The 23,075-nt window shown below is 34.6% G+C and overlaps 6 protein-coding genes across 6 annotated transcripts; all 6 read right to left on the bottom strand.

Annotated features, from left to right (window-relative positions):
• Positions 1-1,065: 1,065 nt before the first annotated feature.
• LOC120204829 (calmodulin-like protein 8) lies at positions 1,066-2,408 on the bottom strand. Its single transcript, XM_039204839.1, has 4 exons — positions 2,298-2,408; positions 2,018-2,175; positions 1,819-1,899; positions 1,066-1,204 (listed from the first exon to the last, which is right to left on the bottom strand). The coding sequence occupies exons 1-4, from the start codon at positions 2,374-2,376 to the stop codon at positions 1,067-1,069; spliced, it is 456 nt and encodes a 151-aa protein (XP_039060770.1). The 5' UTR covers positions 2,377-2,408; the 3' UTR covers position 1,066.
• A 3,032-nt stretch (positions 2,409-5,440) lies between these two features.
• On the bottom strand, positions 5,441-6,907 carry LOC120204827 (2-methyl-6-phytyl-1,4-hydroquinone methyltransferase, chloroplastic-like). The gene is made up of 3 exons (XM_039204838.1): positions 6,333-6,907; positions 5,925-6,231; positions 5,441-5,638 (listed from the first exon to the last, which is right to left on the bottom strand). The coding sequence occupies exons 1-3, from the start codon at positions 6,890-6,892 to the stop codon at positions 5,483-5,485; spliced, it is 1,023 nt and encodes a 340-aa protein (XP_039060769.1). The 5' UTR covers positions 6,893-6,907; the 3' UTR covers positions 5,441-5,482.
• A 990-nt stretch (positions 6,908-7,897) lies between these two features.
• On the bottom strand, positions 7,898-9,635 carry LOC120204831. Its single transcript, XM_039204842.1, has 2 exons — positions 9,435-9,635; positions 7,898-8,105 (listed from the first exon to the last, which is right to left on the bottom strand). The coding sequence occupies exons 1-2, from the start codon at positions 9,561-9,563 to the stop codon at positions 8,004-8,006; spliced, it is 231 nt and encodes a 76-aa protein (XP_039060773.1). The 5' UTR covers positions 9,564-9,635; the 3' UTR covers positions 7,898-8,003.
• Positions 9,636-12,209: 2,574 nt separating this feature from the next.
• LOC120204832 lies at positions 12,210-13,941 on the bottom strand. Its single transcript, XM_039204843.1, has 2 exons — positions 13,741-13,941; positions 12,210-12,417 (listed from the first exon to the last, which is right to left on the bottom strand). Exons 1-2 carry the CDS (start codon positions 13,867-13,869, stop codon positions 12,316-12,318), a joined length of 231 nt encoding a protein of 76 aa, XP_039060774.1. The 5' UTR covers positions 13,870-13,941; the 3' UTR covers positions 12,210-12,315.
• A 2,568-nt stretch (positions 13,942-16,509) lies between these two features.
• On the bottom strand, positions 16,510-18,254 carry LOC120204830. Its single transcript, XM_039204841.1, has 2 exons — positions 18,049-18,254; positions 16,510-16,717 (listed from the first exon to the last, which is right to left on the bottom strand). The coding sequence occupies exons 1-2, from the start codon at positions 18,175-18,177 to the stop codon at positions 16,607-16,609; spliced, it is 240 nt and encodes a 79-aa protein (XP_039060772.1). The 5' UTR covers positions 18,178-18,254; the 3' UTR covers positions 16,510-16,606.
• A 2,624-nt stretch (positions 18,255-20,878) lies between these two features.
• Positions 20,879-22,548, bottom strand: LOC120204833. Its single transcript, XM_039204845.1, has 2 exons — positions 22,355-22,548; positions 20,879-21,025 (listed from the first exon to the last, which is right to left on the bottom strand). The coding sequence occupies exons 1-2, from the start codon at positions 22,481-22,483 to the stop codon at positions 20,924-20,926; spliced, it is 231 nt and encodes a 76-aa protein (XP_039060776.1). The 5' UTR covers positions 22,484-22,548; the 3' UTR covers positions 20,879-20,923.
• Between the last annotated feature and the right edge of the window lie 527 nt (positions 22,549-23,075).

Genomic DNA, 23,075 nt, shown 5'->3' with positions numbered 1-23,075 from the left:
GAAAATCGCAATGCGAAATGAAAATCGCAACGAGAAAATCGCAATGCGATTTTCATTTCGCATTGCAATTTTCTCGTTGCGATAGTCATTTTCGCGTTGCGATAGCCATTTTCGCGTTGCGATAGTCAAATGAATGTCTAACACTATGAACATTCTCCCATGACCCTCCAAAACACAAATCTATCCAAACATGATCAACATTAGATGATTTCATGGTTGTAAATTAATTTACTAAACAAACGAGCTGCGAAACTAAGACCTGTTGCCGGATGGGGAAGGATGTAGGAACGGATGTCGCCAGAGAGAGTGAAAGATGGAGATGGAATGAGTTGCGATTTAGGGATTTAGGTTTTGAGTTGTTGCTGCTGCGTAGATATATACCCAAAAAATTTGTGTTGTTAAACTAAAACCTGTTGCGAACTTTGAAAAGCGCATTGCGATTCTGTATTATCTCGTTGCGAAAGTCAGTATCGCGTTGCGATTTTGTATTATCGCGTTGCGATAGTCAGTATCGCATTGCGATTTTACCAATTCGCGTTGCGATTTACTTATTCGCATTGCGAATTGGGAAAATCGCAACGACACTGTAGACCATCGCAACGCGATTCCAACTATCGCAACGCGAATTTGCGATAATGGAGATCGCGTTGCGAATTAGCGATCGCATTGTGATTTTGTTGGTCATTTTGGCAAATCCGGAAAAAATTGGTTAAAATCGTATATTATAAGACATTTTTTGTCACTGAGGCGATTTTCTCTTTTAAAAATTATCTTATATTCAGATGGCGATTTAAGAAGAGTTGTAAATTTTAAGTTCCAATTTTGATAATAAACCCAAACTAAATTTCAACTGGAATGCAAGAATAAAATGGGGAAATATATTTAAACTTTTAAGCTAAAAAGGTCTAATTTAACTTTTGGCCATTAAAGAACAACAAATTAGAGAAATTGCCTCTAAGGAGAGAGAGAGACAAAAGAAGGAATTTTGAATACAAATTAAAATTAATAAAAATATATATATTCATCAATCAAAAGGTTGATGGAAATACTAGTAGACTATTTCTCCTCATCCAACGGTGGTCATCATTTTGACAAATTCATCAAAGTTGACCTGACCATCACCGTCCAGATCAGCTTCTTTGATCATCTGCTCAACTTCCTCGTCCGTTAATTTCTCACCAAGGTTGATCATCACATGCCTCAGCTGCACACAATCAAATCAACAAAAAAAATAATTAATTATGCAATTAAATCCAATAATAATAATAATAATAAAATCCAAAACCCAAATTCAATGTCTTGTAAGAAAACATGTCTAACATTCATTGCATGCAAAAGAACATTACAGCCTATGGTATACATAGATGTCCACATGAAGCTTTAGTCCCTCTCTTATTCTCAAATTTAAGATTTAGTCCCTACATTTTTATAATGTGATTAGCTAATCCAAATAGTTAATGATTAAAATGTCATCTTGTACACACCACTTTCAACCAAAACAATGTCAAAATGAACTTTCAAATAGTTTTGATCCGTTTTAATAACTGAACTTTTAATTTTTTTAAAATAATACCTAACATTTAGTTTTTGTTTCATTTTAGTACCCACCATTAAAAACTTAATGTGTTTATTATCTAAATTATCAATTTTGATTCATTTTAGTAAGAAAACTTAAAAAAAAATTCAAGACTTAACATTAAATTTTGAATAGGGGTATTAAAATGAAACAAAAACTAATTTTTAAATATGATTTTGAAAAAATTAAAAGTTTAGGTAAGAAAGCGTAATTTACCCAGAAACAAAAAAAGAATAACCTACCTCACTAGCTGATATATACCCATTTTGATCCTTGTCAAAAACCTTGAAAGCCTCTTTAAGTTCCTCCTCTGCATCAGTTTCCTGGAATTTAACAATAAAAAACTTCAATAATTTAACTCGACTCGACTCAGAAAGGTCTCGAACCGATAATATATGTATATATTAGTTAAAAATAAGAAATTGGGTATTTGTATATTACCTTCATTTTCTTGGCCATCAAGGTCAAGAACTCTGCAAACTCAATAGTTCCATTTTCATCAGCATCAACTTCTCTTATCATGTCTTGTAGCTCTTCTTCAGTGGGATTTTGATCCAATGATCTAATCACTGTTGCCAGTTCTTCCAAAGTAATGCAACCTAAAACCAACACATACAATTAACATAAAAGGATTCATTGTAATCAAAAACCATGAACGAACATATATATATATATATATATATGTTTGTATATATATATATGTTTGTATATGTATATGTACCATCTCCATCTTTGTCAAAGAGACAAAAGGCTTCTTTGAACTCAACAATCTGTTCTTCGGTCAGTGTATTATCTCCCATTCTTATTCTGCTTGGTTGCCTGGAAAATTAAAAATCTCAAGAAAGTTTCAAGAGCGACAGAGAGAGAGAGAATGTGTTCTGTTGAGTATAGCTCAAGCTTAGCTGGGTTTATGTAGCATTCCAATGCAAGTAAGTTTACCCAAATCAATTCAAATATTAAAGTCAAATCACGCTTATAAATTAATATCGAAGACAGGTAGCCGATTCAATCTGATTTGATAAAATTAAAAAAAAAATTAATTTAAAGATTATATTTTTATCGTGATTACGTACATAACAGATGTAATGATACTAAATATCGAGTAAATAAAATGGGTTAATCTACCTCGTGTTTTTAAGGATTATAATTTTTAAAGACAGCTGTAAGGGTTTGAAGAGTATGAGAGAAGACCACAAAAACCATTCAAAGCCATAAAGTTTTGGGGACCAATGTGAACACTCTGCATATTCCGCGTCCTTTTTACGTAATTTTTTATTTTCCTTCTTCAAATCCCATAAAGCACGCTGCATTGCTTGCACGACCCCGTCCATGCCCATCTAACTCAGTTAGTTAAAGCGCAAGCTTCTTAATCTATTGGTCCTGGGATCGAGTTTCACGATGGACAATTTATAATTCTGACTGTCAGACGTCTCTCACGGAAGTTGCTCTCAACTTGGCGTTGGAGGCACAACCTATTATCATACCTCCTCCTTTATCCCTTTATCCCATTACCCCATTACATATAGGAATAGAGTCAACTAATTTAATTTTTTGGTTAAATAAAACATCAGTTCGGATCGAGTCAAAAAATAAATTAATTTTTTTACAATATATATATATATATATATATGTGTGTGTTTTATGCTACAATTTAATATATCTATCGAACTAATGTCATAATCTAAAATTATTTTCTTTGAATGTAAATTAATATTTCATATATGTGACTCGATAAATTCGAATTAATATCAGATATATTATAGATTAAAAATTAATTTATAATTTAACATTTTTTTCATTTAAGAAAATATTATAGCTAATGGGAGTTTGCCATTTTATAATTTAATTTTTTTAAATATTTATAAAAAAAAGTGGGCCTGTGATCAATAAATAAAGGAGATAAAAAGGAAACCCTACATGTGCATGGCTGTCAACGCGGTTTTATAAACTTCTTTCTAGGGTTAGAGTACGGTTGTACTATTTGAAAAATGGGGGGGGGGGGGAATTAATAAAATAAAAAGTTTGAGATATCTTTAATTTATTATAATGAAAAAGATTTATTCTATAAATCAGTACTTGAATTTGGTAATTTTTTTAATTTTGGTATTTGCATTTAGAAAAAAAAAGAATATGTATGTGTTAATGTGACATTTCAACGATCGATCGATTTATTATCATGATACTGATCAAAATATTGATGTCATTAAATATAATGTATCACAGTCTGATTGCTTGTTGAAAACTATGGTAACACCATATATATCTATTTTAGAAAAAAATTAAATGTCAATTTCATAAAAAGAAAAGACTTAGGTACCAAATTATAAATATTTAAGAGTTTAGGTACTGATTTTATAATAAACATAATAAAAAAATGCCAATAAAACTAACATAGTTGACTTAGCCTTAGCACGTAAGAAATAGGCAGAGGGACGGAGTCATATGGTCGACAGTTTAGACTTTGATTTTCAACCTTCAAACCCCGTGCTATATAAGTTATTTATATAGATAAATTACGTATTTAATATCTAAACTATCAATTTTAATTTATTTTAGTATCTAAAAATTTAATTTTTTCACAATCATATCTAACGTCGAATTTTCATTTCATTTTAGTACCGCCGTTAAAAACTTAACGCGTTTAATACCTAAACTATCAGTTTTGGTTCATTTTAGTACCTAAATTTTTTATTTTTTCATAACTTAATATTAAATTTTGAATTGGATGCTAAGATGAGACAAAAACTAAAGTTTTTAACGATTGATAATAATAACAAATGATGCTAAAATGAAATAAAAATTGAAATTGTAGGTACTAAAACATACCAAAACTAATAGTTTAGTAAACGCATAATTTACCTTATTTATATATAAAAATATAGGAAAAATAACATATTTAGTCACCCAACTATTATCATGTTTTAGTCGTTAACGTTACGTTTTTATTATATTTTGGCTTAAAATCTAGGATATTTTAAACATCAATTATAAACGTATTTAATTTGATATAAAAGAAATTATTGATTTGTTATAAAATATGGAATATTTTAAACATCAATTATAAATATTAAAATTATAATGAGCGTATATTTCTTATAGTACAGAACTATATATACATATTTACATTTTCTTTTACATAAACTGCCACCAACTCAAGAACAGTAGGATGGGCAAGGGATCCGAACTCGACAAGTTTCGACCCGACCCGATCGGGTTGAGTTTTTTTTTTTTTATAAAAAATTCGGGTTCGGATCGGGCCGGATTTTTTTAATGTGATGTTCAAATTGGGTCGGGTTCGAGTTTAGGGTGAAAAATACCTGATCCGACCCGAAAAATATATAATTTTACCTTATATATTTAGGAATAATTATAATAATACAACTCTATATATTATTTTTTTCAATTAAGTCACAGTTTTATTGAATAAAAATAATAATTTTTTATTATTTTGAGTTGGGTTTTGAGGTTATATATCAGGTCGGGTCGGGTCGGGTGAAACCATGTTTTGGTCGGGTCGGGTAGAATATTAGGTGGAGGAATCCTTATTCTCGGGTCGGGTCGGGTGGACCAAAAACCTGACCTATGCCCATCTCTAAGAACAGAACAAAAAAAACTTCAGATAATCCGTGAAAGCAAGTACCCTATTTGCTTTTACTGCATAAAAAGGGTCCCCATGATGAAGATCTTAGATATTGATAATTCGAAGTCCGACACGAAAAATAATATAAATACGATACGATAACACGAATGTATCAACATATATAACATGTCCAAATTCGATAATAAATACGATAATATACGAAAAACGAGACACGGATCGATAGGTCTAATGCGATTCGGACGTCTCCAAAAACCTTGGAAAGATGAGCAAAAGAATAACCAGTTAAGTCGAGCAGTTGAGTCATTTCATATAGGCTGACCCTTTGGAACAATTTGATCTTTGATCCACATGTAAATGGGAACCAGTACAAAGTATGTTGCTGCAATTGCTCCGATAATGAACCGAAAAAGGAACAGCAATGGATTCACAGGTTTCTTCACATCCTCTGCCTTTGGACCAAGCTGCAACAAGCTTTACGTGCTGTTAGAAAACAGCTAAGACAGACTCGAATGCGAGTGTCTGACATGAGTATGTTCGTTTCTTTTTAAGTTTTTCCGTGTGTTTAGAGGGTCGTGTGATCGTATATGTCGGACATGAATAGTACTATCTTCGGAATTCGGATATCCTGGCATACTAAGATTTCTAGTATGAATGATGCATGATTTTAATACAAAATGAGGATTCATATATGGAAGTTATTCTGATATCAGTTACCCTATAGGAAAAACACCAAATAGATGAAGTTACCTTCAACGGAGAGTCTCCCGAGAAGGGCTTCACTCCGGTCACGGAACACCCCATGATCAAGCCGTGTCTTCGGACACCACGGTACCATTTTGGTCCGATCCTTTTTAGTTTCACATCTTTGAAACCAGCCTTTTTGAACCATTCTATATACTCTTCCTCTTTCGGGAACAGCATCCACATATCCGCGAAAAATCGAGACAACCAGAATGTTGGATGTACAGGACCTATAACACAGGCTTTCCCTCCTATTTTTAGTACTCTGTAAGCTTCCTTGATCCCACGCTGCGGATCCGGCCAGTACTCGATACTGAGGAACACGTATATGAATATCACACACAACAAACCATTCCACATTTCCGCAACAATACAATGGAAAAATAATACAAGAAAGGTAAATAGAGTTATTACCTTCCCGCAGACACGTATCGGTCGGCATAATCGGTAGGAAATGGGAGATCCTCGGCATCACCTTCGATTATCTTGCATTCCTTCAAAGGTTCCTTCTGCCTAGCCTTGGCAAGCTGGTGAGGTGACTGATCAAGAATTGTGACATTCTCAGCATCAACATGTTTCACTATACCGAGAGTCGTAAACCCGGTTCCGCCACCGACGTCTACTACTTTCATATTCCTAGAATAAAGATCAGCGGGTTGGAGCGCCTCGTCGCGCATATCCTCGGTCCAATGACCGGGGTTTATGATATGGTCATACACTATTGATAAGAACCTATAAAACCAAAATGCTTCTTGCTTGTGTTGTATGAACCTAGGCTGGGAAGCTGGCCTCGAGGATGATAAACTACATTTGGGTGCTATGATTCTATCTTTTTGTTTCTTGCTGTAACAAAGTAAACCCTTTTGTGGCAAACACCTAAAATGAAAATTTGACCCTAAAAAGGCTAACCTTGTTGGGGCTGCTCTTCTGAAGAGATTCAGATTCTCAGCTCCACTGAGCATTGAAGAAGCCATGGAATGATGCAACAGTGAAAACCCAGAAACCCCAAAGCCAAAGCACTAACTTTCAGATCATTGGAAAGAAAGGAATCAAAATGGCATACAAATGGACGAAAGAGAGGTGTGGAGATGGTGACTTCAAGAAAGGAGGACTGTGAACCACACATTATGGTGGTTTGGGATAAACTGATTGCCTATGAAAAAAATCCAGCCAATTACCTTTGGGGTCCCCCTAGCCCTCATTTGCCAAATGGGATGGCTCAGGCAGGTTCGAGCTTTTCCAAGTTTGGATTTTTTTGAACTCGGGTTTTTTCGAGTTCTGGATTGTGGTCGTTTTTTCAACGCTGCACTAAACGTTTTACGCGTTAAACTTCCTGTTTCTATAATACATCCCACTTTTCGAGCTTCGATATATTATAATGTAAAACGAGGAACAATCATGAGTCCGATCTTGTTCAAGACGCAACGATGAAGAAGAAAAACACATTATGGTACATCCCACTTTTCGAGTTCCATGTATTATAATGTTTAGGGTGGTCACCCCTCAAATAACATAGACTTGTAGGTTCATGCCTTGAAGCACGCCAATTTGCCATATTCCCTCCTCCTTCCCCTCCCCTCTTTAACAGGATCCTCCTTCCCCTTCCTCTTTAACAGGATCGTAAATAAACCGGGGATTGGTAGACATAATAGCAAAAAACGAGCTAACTCGAGCATAAGTTTCTTTACTGCCTACCATGAATGTTAACGAGATCCAAAACTCCGTCATTCCATCATGTGCCTTCACTGTTGCCTTCAAATCCATGCAGCAATGCTTCAAAAGTAGAGCATATTGTGCACAAAAGCATATATAGGGCACCGGTTTATCGAAATGTCTAGTAGGAAGAGCAAACAAATGTTTAACTAACATTATACCAAATAAAGATCGTGAACTTCCATGATCAGCAAGAAAAACAAGTTTAGCTATAAATTTTAACCAACAATGTTACTTATACAAACCAGAAATATTGTTTCCATTCATAGAAACGCGATACTTTATTATGGTATACTTACAAATAAGTCTCGTAGAATAGTAATAGGTTCAATCGGAAAAGTTACATAGATCACTTACAACCCCTAAAGAGCATCAACGGATATTTTTCTTCTGAGCTAGCTCACGAGCCATCTCTCTTAACTCCTCAGGTGATTGAGGTCTTGGTCCCTCTGGAGGATACACTACATAGGATCGCTTCACATCAAAGGGGAAAAAAAGCAATGATTTAGACTCCATAAGAAATAATCTACGACAATATATATATACATACACACACATACACATATATTTTGAGACAGGCAGATATAAGCAACACTTGAAAAGCATCGAAATGATCATTCTAGTTAGTTTAATTCCCCGAAGAAATACTTCTGTACCAAATTTATAAGGCCTTGTAAAGCTATGCATTCAATCATCAAATAGAAAAAGACATTTTATACATAATGAAAAAGAACGGGGCTAAGAGAATCCATGCATATCTTTAAGGTCGACTAGAAGTCGTATATCTATACAGAATGCTAAATACATTTTATACATAAAATGAAAAAGAACAGGGCTAAGAGAATCCACGCATATCTTTTAAGGTCGAGTAGAAGTTATACTAGTATCTAGACGGAATGCAAAATACATTTATATATGATGGAAAAAGACGGGGTTAAGAGGATCCATGCATATGTTTTAAGGTCGAGAAGACATTATGGGAAAGCATCGTATATGAACAAGAATTCTTCCATATTTTGGACGAGATGAAAATTTTGAACTTTAATAAGAAAATCTGGTGTCAATAATGGAGCACTAAATGATTTTCATTTCACACTATTATGCTACGGCTAAATGGCTCATGTACAGGTGGGCATATCGTGCCTTATATAAGTCTCCCACTCCATGAGAAAGCGCAAACCACCTCAAAGCTACACGGGTAACAGGGGCTTGCCCGGATAATCTTTTTAAGGGTCCATTCACTGTCCGAGTTGGATATAGCAATAAGCCGTAAGCCTTGACAACATGCCAAAAACAGAACAATGCCTTCTCCCAACATGTGTAGCTATCAGTTCACTTACATCTACTTTCATCCATTAAATTAACTTACGTATCTTGGAACGACGTCTCTAAATTCACCATTTCACTTGTATACAAGCTCATGACTGAACTTCTATGTAACTCGAACTCGGATTTTAGTGTTGACCTCTATAAACGTTTATTTTAACTCCACCATCCCACACAAATCCAGAGAAGAATTCCATCCATGAACTTAAAGAACATGGCCCCTCCAAATCTCAACCTACAACCTAAAACATTGCATAATTGAACAGCACATCATGTTCAACAGCAACAAAACACACACACACACACCCAAATTTCAGGAAACTCAAACAAATATAAAACTTGGATCTAAATTCAAGCTAATCAAATATTAAAAAATATCAAAAACCCATGCAGCTAAATCTAAAAAAAATAATAACAGTACAGTGGTTAATTATAGTATTATATACAATGAAGAGGAGGGGGTAAAAGATAGCTTACATTTCCCATGAATTTCTGGAGATTCTTAGTGTTGTTGGCGAAAGTGTACATAAGAACGATGGGGATCGTAACATAGAGACCAAATTTGGCTATTTCAAGAACACCCTTTGAAGTGCCTAAAGAAGACATTTTCCCGTACCCCTTTTCCAGGGAAAATTGATGGGAATTTGCAGGAAAAATTGTAGTTAAAACCCTTCCAGCGGCTGGAAAACATCTTGGATACGGTCATATCCTTATCCAGTAAGATATATGCTAAAGGGCTCATAATATGATAGCCCAGAATCATGAATGTGGCACAAAATTACATGTTTTGGGAAAAAGTGGCCCAATAGAGCAGGCGAGGGAAAAAATTAATTTGGATATACGACAAATGTTACAGTGGAGAAAAAAAATTATCACGTAACCATGACGAGTTTGCCTAAATAATATATTTTTTATTTAAACTCGTCACGTCGAGGTGACGAGTCTAATAATATATAATTTTTTCATTAGTTTTTGTCTCGTCGGAGTGACAAGTTCCAATAAAAAATATATTTTATTAGAATTAATCACCTCGACGTGATGAATTCCAATTCATTGTAGTAAATGATGTAGTTCTCAAAATAAATAAATAAAAATTACTGCCGTATTGGGCTAAATAATTAGCCCGCATACGATATTAGGACAAAAATGTGTTTTTTGGTCCAATAGGGTAAGTAGAAATTTATTTTTGGATTTACGACAATTTTTATAGGGTTCATGGAACTCACCATCTCAACGTGATAATTTCTAATAAAAAATATTATTTATTCAAACTTATCACGTCGAGGTGACGAGTTCCAACAAAATATAATTTTTATTAAATTTTATCACATCGGGATCAAAAATTTAAATAAAAATATTTTTATTGAAACTTATCACCTCAAAACGGTGAGTTCCAAGTCATTGTAGGAATGTCGTAAATCCCTAAATGAACTTCAATATACTTGAGCTAATTAATTAAATTCTTTGCCTTCTTGAGAGAAAAAAAACCCCAAAAATCCCATGTTTTGGCAATTCAGTTTTGATTATTGGGCTTACAGCCCCTTAAATCAATGGTATAATTCAATTTTTAGCCCATACAAACTTAAAACAACAAATTTAGTCCTTCCATTTGTTTAATTAAATGAAAATTTATCATTTTTGGATTCTAAAAATTTATCATATTTTATATTATCAAATTTGTCATTTGATAACAAAGCACATGACATGTTTGATACTTGTTGTTCATGTGTATGTTGTTAAAGTATTCATATCCGATACGTGTTCGATGAGCATTCGTAATACCCATCCATGTCACGAATCAAGATAAAACAAAATGTCATCAACCTTGTGTTCTTTAACAACATACACATGAACAACAAGTATCAAACATGTCATGTGCTTTGTTCTGGACTCTGTCTTTCCAACAAAAGAATTGACAGAAGAGTTTTAGGCTGCAATTCCCATTTTTAAAGTCTCAACTCTAGCTGCAGCCATATGCATGGCTGCCCAGGAAGAATCTGTTTACTGCTAAACAGATAAGAACAACCAAACTATAAAAATAGACAGGTTTTTGTACTCAAACATGTAAATAAAAAAACTTTGGGGGTCCCTTGATTCAAATCCTGGAATCTTGTCAGGTCTTGTTTCTTGATACCTTTCAGGGCTCTTTCAATGTTGCATGAGGCTGGTAGCTATGTTGTGTTATATAATATTAGTGTAATTATGATTTTGGTCCTTTAAAGAGTAAACCCGAGTTCGCAAGCGTCGGTTTCATATAGATTTGAAGTTTGAATCTTAATATTTATGATTCTTCTCGAATAAACTTTAAGTTCGAATTTTAATATCGATTATGATTATCGTATTCTATAAGTATTCGAAAACCTAAAAAGCATGAATATGCTCATCATCTAAGATCCAACACATTTGATTAATGGCGTGGGGCTCCCAACAAGCTACAACCTTTTGCTCAAAAAGAAACATATAGGGTACCGAGTCCTAAAAATTTTCTCGTTGCTCAGGCAGGTTCGAGCTTTTCCAAGTTTGGATTTTTTTGGACTCGGGTTTTTTCGAGTTCTGGATTGTGGTCGTTTTTTCAATGCTGCACTAAACGTTTTACGTGTTAAACTTTCTGTTTCTATAATACATCCCACTTTTCGAGCTTCGATGTATTATAATGTAAAACGAGGAACAATCATGAGTCCGATCTTGTTCAAGACGCAACGATGAAGAAGAAAAACACATTATGGTACATCCCACTTTTCGAGTTCCATGTATTATAATGTTTGGGGTTGTCACCCCTCAAATAACATAGACTTGTAGGTTCATGCCTTGAAACACGCCAATTTGCCATATTCCCTCCTCCTTCCCCTCCCTCTTTAACAGGATCCTCCTTCCCCTTCCTCTTTAACAGGATCGTATATAACCGGGGATTGGTAGACATAATAGCAAAAAACGAGCTAACTCGAGCATAAGTTTCTTTACTGCCTACCATGAATGTTAACGAGATCCGAAACTCCGTCATTCCATCATGTGCCTTCACTGTTGCCTTCAAATCCATTCAGCAATGCTTCAAAAGTAGAGCATATTGTGCACAAAAGCATATATAGGGAACCGGTTTATCGAAATGTCTAGTAGGAAGAGCAAACAAATGTTTAACTAACATTATACCAATTAAAGATCGTGAACTTCCATGATCACCAAGAAAAACAAGTTTAGCTATAAATTTTAACCAACAATGTTACTTATACAAACCAGAAATATTGTTTCCATTCATAGAAACGCGATACTTTATTATGGTATACTTACAAATAAGTCTCGTAGAATAGTAATAGGTTCAATCGGAAAAGTTACATAGATCACTTACAACCCCTAAAGAGCATCAACGGATATTTTTCTTCTGAGCTAGCTCACGAGCCATCTCTCTTAACTCCTCAGGTGATTGAGGTCTTGGTCCCTCTGGAGGATACACTACATAGGATCGCTTCACATCAAAGGGGAAAAAAAGCAATGATTTAGACTCCATAAGAAATAATCTACGACAATATATATATACATACACACACATACACATATATTTTGAGACAGGCAGATATAAGCAACACTTGAAAAGCATCGAAATGATCATTCTAGTTAGTTTAATTCCCCGAAGAAATACTTCTGTACCAAATTTATAAGGCCTTGTAAAGCTATGCATTCAATCATCAAATAGAAAAAGACATTTCATGCATAATGAAAAAGAACGGGGCTAAGAGAATACATGCATATCTTTTAAGGTCGACTAGAAGTCGTATATCTATACAGAATGCTAAATACATTTTATACATAAAATGAAAAAGAACAGGGCTAAGAGAATCCACGCATATCTTTAAGGTCGAGTAGAAGTTATACTAGTATCTAGACGGAATGCAAATACATTTTATATATGATGGAAAAAGACGGGGTTAAGAGGATCCATGCATATGTTTTAAGGTCGAGAAGACATTATGGGAAAGCATCGTATATGAACAAGAATTCTTCCATATTTTGGACGAGATGAAAATTTGAACTTTAATAAGAAAATCTGGTGTCAATAATGGAGCACTAAATGATTTTCATTTCACACTATTATGCTACGGCTAAATGGCTCATGTACAGGTGGGCATATCGTGCCTTATATAAGTCTCCCACTCCATGAGAAAGCGCAAACCACCTCAAAGCTACACGGGTAACAGGGGCTTGCCCGGATAATCTTTTTAAGGGTCCATTCACTGTCCGAGTTGGATATAGCAATAAGCCGTAAGCCTTGACAACATGCCAAAAACAGAACAATGCCTTCTCCCAACATGTGTAGCTATCAGTTCACTTACATCTACTTTCATCCATTAAATTAACTTACGTATCTTGGAACGACGTCTCTAAATTCACCATTTCACTTGTATACAAGCTCATGACTGAACTTCTATGTAACTCGAACTCGGATTTTAGTGTTGACCTCTATAAACGTTTATTTTAACTCCACCATCCCACACAAATCCAGAGAAGAATTCCATCCATGAACTTAAAGAACATGGCCCCTCCAAATCTCAACCTACAACCTAAAACATTGCATAATTGAACAGCACATCATGTTCAACAGCAACAAAACACACACACACACCCAAATTTCAGGAAACTCAAACAAATATAAAACTTGGATCTAAATTCAAGCTAATCAAATATTAAAAAATATCAAAAACCCATGCAGCTAAATCTAAAAAAAATAATAACAGTACAGTGGTTAATTATAGTATTATATACAATGAAGAGGGGGTAAAAGATAGCTTACATTTCCCATGAATTTCTGGAGATTCTTAGTGTTGTTGGCGAAAGTGTACATAAGAACGATGGGGATCGTAACATAGAGACCAAATTTGGCTATTTCAAGAACACCCTTTGAAGTGCCTAAAGAAGACATTTTCCCGTACCCCTTTTCCAGGGAAAATTGATGGGAATTTGCAGGAAAAATTGTAGTTAAAACCCTTCCAGCGGCTGGAAAACATCTTGGATACGGTCATATCCTTATCCAGTAAGATATATGCTAAAGGGCTCATAATATGATAGCCCAGAATCATGAATGTGGCACAAAATTACATGTTTTGGGAAAAAGTGGCCCAATAGAGCAGGCGAGGGAAAAAATTAATTTGGATATACGACAAATGTTACAGTGGAGAAAAAAAATTATCACGTAACCATGACGAGTTTGCCTAAATAATATATTTTTTATTTAAACTCGTCACGTCGAGGTGACGAGTCTAATAATATATAATTTTTTCATTAGTTTTTGTCTCGTCGGAGTGACAAGTTCCAATAAAAAATATATTTTATTAGAATTAATCACCTCGACGTGATGAATTCCAATTCATTGTAGTAAATGATGTAGTTCTCAAAATAAATAAATAAAAATTACTGCCGTATTGGGCTAAATAATTAGCCCGCATACGATATTAGGACAAAAATGTGTTTTTTGGTCCAATAGGGTAAGTAGAAATTTATTTTGGATTTACGACAATTTTATAGGGTTCATGGAACTCACCATCTCAACGTGATAATTTCTAATAAAAAATTATTTATTCAAACTTATCACGTCGAGGTGACGAGTTCCAACAAAATATAATTTTTATTAAATTTTATCACATCGGGATCAAAAATTTAAATAAAAATATTTTTATTGAAACTTATCACCTCAAAACGGTGAGTTCCAAGTCATTGTAGGAATGTCGTAAATCCCTAAATGAACTTCAATATACTTGAGCTAATTAATTAAATTCTTTGCCTTCTTGAGAGAAAAAAAAACCCCAAAAATCCCATGTTTTGGCAATTCAGTTTTGATTATTGGGCTTACAGCCCCTTAAATCAATGGTATAATTCAATTTTTAGCCCATACAAACTTAAAACAACAAATTTAGTCCTTCCATTTGTTTAATTAAATGAAAATTTATCATTTTTGGATTCTAAAAATTTATCATATTTTATATTATCAAATTTGTCATTTGATAACAAAGCACATGACATGTTTGATACTTGTTGTTCATGTGTATGTTGTTAAAGTATTCATATCCGATACGTGTTCGATGAGCATTCGTAATACCCATCCATGTCACGAATCAAGATAAAACAAAATGTCATCAACCTTGTGTTCTTTAACAACATACACATGAACAACAAGTATCAAACATGTCATGTGCTTTGTTCTGGACTCTGTCTTTCCAACAAAAGAATTGACAGAAGAGTTTTAGGCTGCAATTCCCATTTTTAAAGTCTCAACTCTAGCTGCAGCCATATGCATGGCTGCCCAGGAAGAATCTGTTTACTGCTAAACAGATAAGAACAACCAAACTATAAAAATAGACAGGTTTTTGTACTCAAACATGTAAATAAAAAAACTTTGGGGGTCCCTTGATTCAAATCCTGGAATCTTGTCAGGTCTTGTTTCTTGATACCTTTCAGGGCTCTTTCAATGTTGCATGAGGCTGGTAGCTATGTTGTGTTATATAATATTAGTGTAATTATGATTTGGTCCTTTAAAGAGTAAACCCGAGTTCGCAAGCGTCGGTTTCATATAGATTTGAAGTTTGAATCTTAATATTTATGATTCTTCTCGAATAAACTTTAAGTTCGAATTATAATATCGATTATGATTATCGTATTCTATAAGTATTCGAAAACCTAAAAAGCATGAATATGCTCATCATCTAAGATCCAACACATTTGATTAATGGCGTGGGGCTCCCAACAAGCTACAACCTTTTGCTCAAAAAGAAACATATAGGGTACCGAGTCCTAAAAATTTTCTCGTTGCTCAGGCAGGTTCGAGCTTTTCCAAGTTTGGATTTTTTGGACTCGGGTTTTTTCGAGTTCTGGATTGTGGTCGTTTTTTCAATGCTGCACTAAACGTTTTACGTGTTAAACTTTCTGTTTCTATAATACATCCCACTTTTCGAGCTTCGATGTATTATAATGTAAAACGAGGAACAATCATGAGTCCGATCTTGTTCAAGACGCAACGATGAAGAAGAAAAACACATTATGGTACATCCCACTTTTCGAGTTCCATGTATTATAATGTTTGGGGTTGTCACCCCTCAAATAACATAGACTTGTAGGTTCATGCCTTGAAACACGCCAATTTGCCATATTCCCTCCTCCTTCCCCTCCCTCTTTAACAGGATCCTCCTTCCCCTTCCTCTTTAACAGGATCGTATATAAACCGGGGATTGGTAGACATAATAGCAAAAAACGAGCTAACTCGAGCATAAGTTTCTTTACTGCCTACCATGAATGTTAACGAGATCCGAAACTCCGTCATTCCATCATGTGCCTTCACTGTTGCCTTCAAATCCATTCAGCAATGCTTCAAAGTAGAGCATATTGTGCACAAAAGCATATATAGGGAACCGGTTTATCGAAATGTCTAGTAGGAAGAGCAAACAAATGTTTAACTAACATTATACCAATTAAAGATCGTGAACTTCCATGATCACCAAGAAAAACAAGTTTAGCTATAAATTTTAACCAACAATGTTACTTATACAAACCAGAAATATTGTTTCCATTCATAGAAACGCGATACTTTATTATGGTATACTTACAAATAAGTCTCGTAGAATAGTAATAGGTTCAATCGGAAAAGTTACATAGATCACTTACAACCCCTAAAGAGCATCAACGGATATTTTCTTCTGAGCTAGCTCACGAGCCATCTCTCTTAACTCCTCAGGTGATTGAGGTCTTGGTCCCTCTGGAGGATACACTACATAGGATCGCTTCACATCAAAGGGGAAAAAAAGCAATGATTTAGACTCCATAAGAAATAATCTACGACAATATATATATACATACACACACATACACATATATTTTGAGACAGGCAGATATAAGCAACACTTGAAAAGCATCGAAATGATCATTCTAGTTAGTTTAATTCCCCGAAGAAATACTTCTGTACCAAATTTATAAGGCCTTGTAAAGCTATGCATTCAATCATCAAATAGAAAAAGACATTTCATGCATAATGAAAAAGAACGGGGCTAAGAGAATACATGCATATCTTTTAAGGTCGACTAGAAGTCGTATATCTATACAGAATGCTAAATACATTTTATACATAAAATGAAAAAGAACAGGGCTAAGAGAATCCACGCATATCTTTTAAGGTCGAGTAGAAGTTATACTAGTATCTAGACGGAATGCAAAATACATTTTATATATGATGGAAAAAGACGGGGTTAAGAGGATCCATGCATATGTTTTAAGGTCGAGAAGACATTATGGGAAAGCATCGTATATGAACAAGAATTCTTCCATATTTTGGACGAGATGAAAATTTTGAACTTTAATAAGAAAATCTGGTGTCAATAATGGAGCACTAAATGATTTTCATTTCACACTCTTATGCTACGGCTAAATGGCTCATGTACAGGTGGGCATATCGTGCCTTATATAAGTCTCCCACTCCATGAGAAAGCGCAAACCACCTCAAAGCTACACGGGTAACAGGGGCTTGCCCGGATAATCTTTTTAAGGGTCCATTCACTGTCCGAGTTGGATATAGCAATAAGCCGTAAGCCTTGACAACATGCCAAAAACGGAACAATGCCTTCTCCCAACATGTGTAGCTATCAGTTCACTTACATCTACTTTCATCCATTAAATTAACTTACGTATCTTGGAACGACGTCTCTAAATTCACCATTTCACTTGTATACAAGCTCATGACTGAACTTCTATGTAACTCGAACTCGGATTTTAGTGTTGACCTCTATAAACGTTTATTTTAACTCCACCATCCCACACAAATCCAGAGAAGAATTCCATCCATGAACTTAAAGAACATGGCCCCTCCAAATCTCAACCTACAACCTAAAACATTGCATAATTGAACAGCACATCATGTTCAACAGCAACAAAACACACACACACGCACCCAAATTTCAGGAAACTCAAACAAATATAAAACTTGGATCTAAATTCAAGCTAATCAAATATTAAAATATATCAAAAACCCATGCAGCTAAATCTAAAAAAAATAATAACAGTACAGTGGTTAATTATAGTATTATATACAATGAAGAGGAGGGGGTAAAAGATAGCTTACATTTCCCATGAATTTCTGGAGATTCTTAGTGTTGTTGGCGAAAGTGTACATAAGAACGATGGGGATCGTAACATAGAGACCAAATTTGGCTATTTCAAGAACACCCTTTGAAGTGCCTAAAGAAGACATTTTCCCGTACCCCTTTTCCAGGGAAAATTGATGGGAATTTGCAGGAAAAATTGTAGTTAAAACCCTTCCAGCGGCTGGAAAACATCTTGGATACGGTCATATCCTTATCCAGTAAGATATATGCTAAAGGGCTCATAATATGATAGCCCAGAATCATGAATGTGGCACAAAATTACATGTTTTGGGAAAAAGTGGCCCAATAGAGCAGGCGAGGGAAAAAATTAATTTGGATATACGACAAATGTTACAGTGGAGAAAAAAAATTATCACGTAACCATGACGAGTTTGCCTAAATAATATATTTTTTATTTAAACTCGTCACGTCGAGGTGACGAGTCTAATAATATATAATTTTTTCATTAGTTTTTGTCTCGTCGGAGTGACAAGTTCCAATAAAAAATATTTTATTAGAATTAATCACCTCGACGTGATGAATTCCAATTCATTGTAGTAAATGATGTAGTTCTCAAAATAAATAAATAAAAATTACTGCCGTATTGGGCTAAATAATTAGCCCGCATACGATATTAGGACAAAAATGTGTTTTTTGGTCCAATAGGGTAAGTAGAAATTTATTTTTGGATTTACGACAATTTTTATAGGGTTCATGGAACTCACCATCTCAACGTGATAATTTCTAATAAAAAATATTATTTATTCAAACTTATCACGTCGAGGTGACGAGTTCCAACAAAATATAATTTTTATTAAATTTTATCACATCGGGATCAAAAATTTAAATAAAAATATTTTTATTGAAACTTATCACCTCAAAACGGTGAGTTCCAAGTCATTGTAGGAATGTCGTAAATCCCTAAATGAACTTCAATATACTTGAGCTAATTAATTAAATTCTTTGCCTTCTTGAGAGAAAAAAAACCCCAAAAATCCCATGTTTTGGCAATTCAGTTTTGATTATTGGGCTTACAGCCCCTTAAATCAATGGTATAATTCAATTTTTAGCCCATACAAACTTAAAACAACAAATTTAGTCCTTCCATTTGTTTAATTAAATGAAAATTTATCATTTTTGGATTCTAAAAATTTATCATATTTTATATTATCAAATTTGTCATTTGATAACAAAGCACATGACATGTTTGATACTTGTTGTTCATGTGTATGTTGTAAAGTATTCATATCCGATACGTGTTCGATGAGCATTCGTAATACCCATCCATGTCACGAATCAAGATAAAACAAAATGTCATCAACCTTGTGTTCTTTAACAACATACACATGAACAACAAGTATCAAACATGTCATGTGCTTTGTTCTGGACTCTGTCTTTCCAACAAAAGAATTGACAGAAGAGTTTTAGGCTGCAATTCCCATTTTAAAGTCTCAACTCTAGCTGCAGCCATATGCATGGCTGCCCAGGAAGAATCTGTTTACTGCTAAACAGATAAGAACAACCAAACTATAAAAATAGACAGGTTTTTGTACTCAAACATGTAAATAAAAAAACTTTGGGGGTCCCTTGATTCAAATCCTGGAATCTTGTCAGGTCTTGTTTCTTGATACCTTTCAGGGCTCTTTCAATGTTGCATGAGGCTGGTAGCTATGTTGTGTTATATAATATTAGTGTAATTATGATTTTGGTCCTTTAAAGAGTAAACCCGAGTTCGCAAGCGTCGGTTTCATATAGATTTAAAGTTTGAATCTTAATATTTATGATTCTTCTCGAATAAACTTTAAGTTCGAATTATAATATCGATTATGATTATCGTATTCTATAAGTATTCGAAAACCTAAAAAGCATGAATATGCTCATCATCTAAGATCCAACACATTTGATTAATGGCGTGGGGCTCCCAACAAGCTACAACCTTTTGCTCAAAAAGAAACATATAGGGTACCGAGTCCTAAAAATTTTCTCGTTGCTCAGGCAGGTTCGAGCTTTTCCAAGTTTGGATTTTTTTGGACTCGGGTTTTTTCGAGTTCTGGATTGTGGTCGTTTTTTCAATGCTGCACTAAACGTTTTACGTGTTAAACTTTCTGTTTCTATAATACATCCCACTTTTCGAGCTTCGATGTATTATAATGTAAAACGAGGAACAATCATGAGTCCGATCTTGTTCAAGACGCAACGATGAAGAAGAAAAACACATTATGGTACATCCCACTTTTCGAGTTCCATGTATTATAATGTTTGGGGTTGTCACCCTCAAATAACATAGACTTGTAGGTTCATGCCTTGAAACACGCCAATTTGCCATATTCCCTCCTCCTTCCCCTCCCTCTTTAACAGGATCCTCCTTCCCCTTCCTCTTTAACAGGATCGTATATAAACCGGGGATTGGTAGACATAATAGCAAAAAACGAGCTAACTCGAGCATAAGTTTCTTTACTGCCTACCATGAATGTTAACGAGATCCGAAACTCCGTCATTCCATCATGTGCCTTCACTGTTGCCTTCAAATCCATTCAGCAATGCTTCAAAAGTAGAGCATATTGTGCACAAAAGCATATATAGGGAACCGGTTTATCGAAATGTCTAGTAGGAAGAGCAAACAAATGTTTAACTAACATTATACCAATTAAAGATCGTGAACTTCCATGATCACCAAGAAAAACAAGTTTAGCTATAAATTTTAACCAACAATGTTACTTATACAAACCAGAAATATTGTTTCCATTCATAGAAACGCGATACTTTATTATGGTACTTACAAATAAGTCTCGTAGAATAGTAATAGGTTCAATCGGAAAAGTTACATAGATCACTTACAACCCCTAAAGAGCATCAACGGATATTTTTCTTCTGAGCCAGCTCACGAGCCATCTCTCTTAACTCCTCAGGTGATTGAGGTCTTGGTCCCTCTGGAGGATACACTACATAGGATCGCTTCACATCAAAGGGGAAAAAAAGCAATGATTTAGACTCCATAAGAAATAATCTACGACAATATATATACATACACACACATACACATATATTTTGAGACAGGCAGATATAAGCAACACTTGAAAAGCATCGAAATGATCATTCTAGTTAGTTTAATTCCCCGAAGAAATACTTCTGTACCAAATTTATAAGGCCTTGTAAAGCTATGCATTCAATCATCAAATAGAAAAAGACATTTCATGCATAATGAAAAAGAACGGGGCTAAGAGAATACATGCATATCTTTTAAGGTCGACTAGAAGTCGTATATCTATACAGAATGCTAAATACATTTTATACATAAAATGAAAAAGAACAGGGCTAAGAGAATCCACGCATATCTTTTAAGGTCGAGTAGAAGTTATACTAGTATCTAGACGGAATGCAAAATACATTTTATATATGATGGAAAAAGACGGGGTTAAGAGGATCCATGCATATGTTTTAAGGTCGAGAAGACATTATGGGAAAGCATCGTATATGAACAAGAATTCTTCCATATTTTGGACGAGATGAAAATTTTGAACTTTAATAAGAAAATCTGGTGTCAATAATGGAGCACTAAATGATTTTCATTTCACACTCTTATGCTACGGCTAAATGGCTCATGTACAGGTGGGCATATCGTGCCTTATATAAGTCTCCCACTCCATGAGAAAGCGCAAACCACCTCAAAGCTACACGGGTAACAGGGGCTTGCCCGGATAATCTTTTTAAGGGTCCATTCACTGTCCGAGTTGGATATAGCAATAAGCCGTAAGCCTTGACAACATGCCAAAAACGGAACAATGCCTTCTCCCAACATGTGTAGCTATCAGTTCACTTACATCTACTTTCATCCATTAAATTAACTTACGTATCTTGGAACGACGTCTCTAAATTCACCATTTCACTTGTATACAAGCTCATGACTGAACTTCTATGTAACTCGAACTCGGATTTTAGTGTTGACCTCTATAAACGTTTATTTTAACTCCACCATCCCACACAAATCCAGAGAAGAATTCCATCCATGAACTTAAAGAACATGGCCCCTCCAAATCTCAACCTACAACCTAAAACATTGCATAATTGAACAGCACATCATGTTCAACAGCAACAAAACACACACACACGCACCCAAATTTCAGGAAACTCAAACAAATATAAAACTTGGATCTAAATTCAAGCTAATCAAATATTAAAATATATCAAAAACCCATGCAGCTAAATCTAAAAAAAATAATAACAGTACAGTGGTTAATTATAGTATTATATACAATGAAGAGGAGGGGGTAAAAGATAGCTTACATTTCCCATGAATTTCTGGAGATTCTTAGTGTTGTTGGCGAAAGTGTACATAAGAACGATGGGGATCGTAACATAGAGACCAAATTTGGCTATTTCAAGAACACCCTTTGAAGTGCCTAAAGAAGACATTTTCCCGTACCCCTTTTCCAGGGAAAATTGATGGGAATTTGCAGGAAAATTTGTAGTTAAAACCCTTCCTTTGGCTGTAAAACATCTTGGATACGGTCATATCCTTATCCAGTAAGATATATTCTAAAGGGCTCGTAATATGATAGCCCAGAATCATGAACGTGGCCCAAAATTACATGTTTTGGGAAAATTGGCCCAATAGAGCAGGCGAGGGAAAAAAATTTAATCCATTAAGTTATTTCTAAAATTAATTTGGGATATACGATAAATGTTACAGTGTAGAAAAAACTTATCATGTAACCATGACGAGTTTGCTCAAATAATATATTTTTTATTCAAACTCGTTACGTCGAGGTGAGGAGTTCTAATAAAATATAATTTTTTCATTAGTTTTTGTCGCGTCGGAGTGACAAGTTCCAATAAAAAAATAAATTTTATTAGAATTAATCATCTCGACGTGATGAATTCTAAGTCATTGTAGCAAATGATGTAGTTCCTAAAATTTAAAAAAAAAATTGGTGCCGTATTGGGCTAAATAATTAGCCCGCATACGATATTAGGACAAAAATGTGTTTTTTGGCCCAATAGGGTA

Source organism: Hibiscus syriacus, unplaced genomic scaffold (genome assembly GCF_006381635.1).
Source record: "Hibiscus syriacus cultivar Baekdansim isolate YM2019G1 unplaced genomic scaffold, ASM638163v2 tig00011718_pilon, whole genome shotgun sequence".
In the NCBI taxonomy this organism is placed as follows: domain Eukaryota; kingdom Viridiplantae; phylum Streptophyta; class Magnoliopsida; order Malvales; family Malvaceae; genus Hibiscus; species Hibiscus syriacus.
This window is presented reverse-complemented; position numbering and strand designations above follow the sequence as displayed.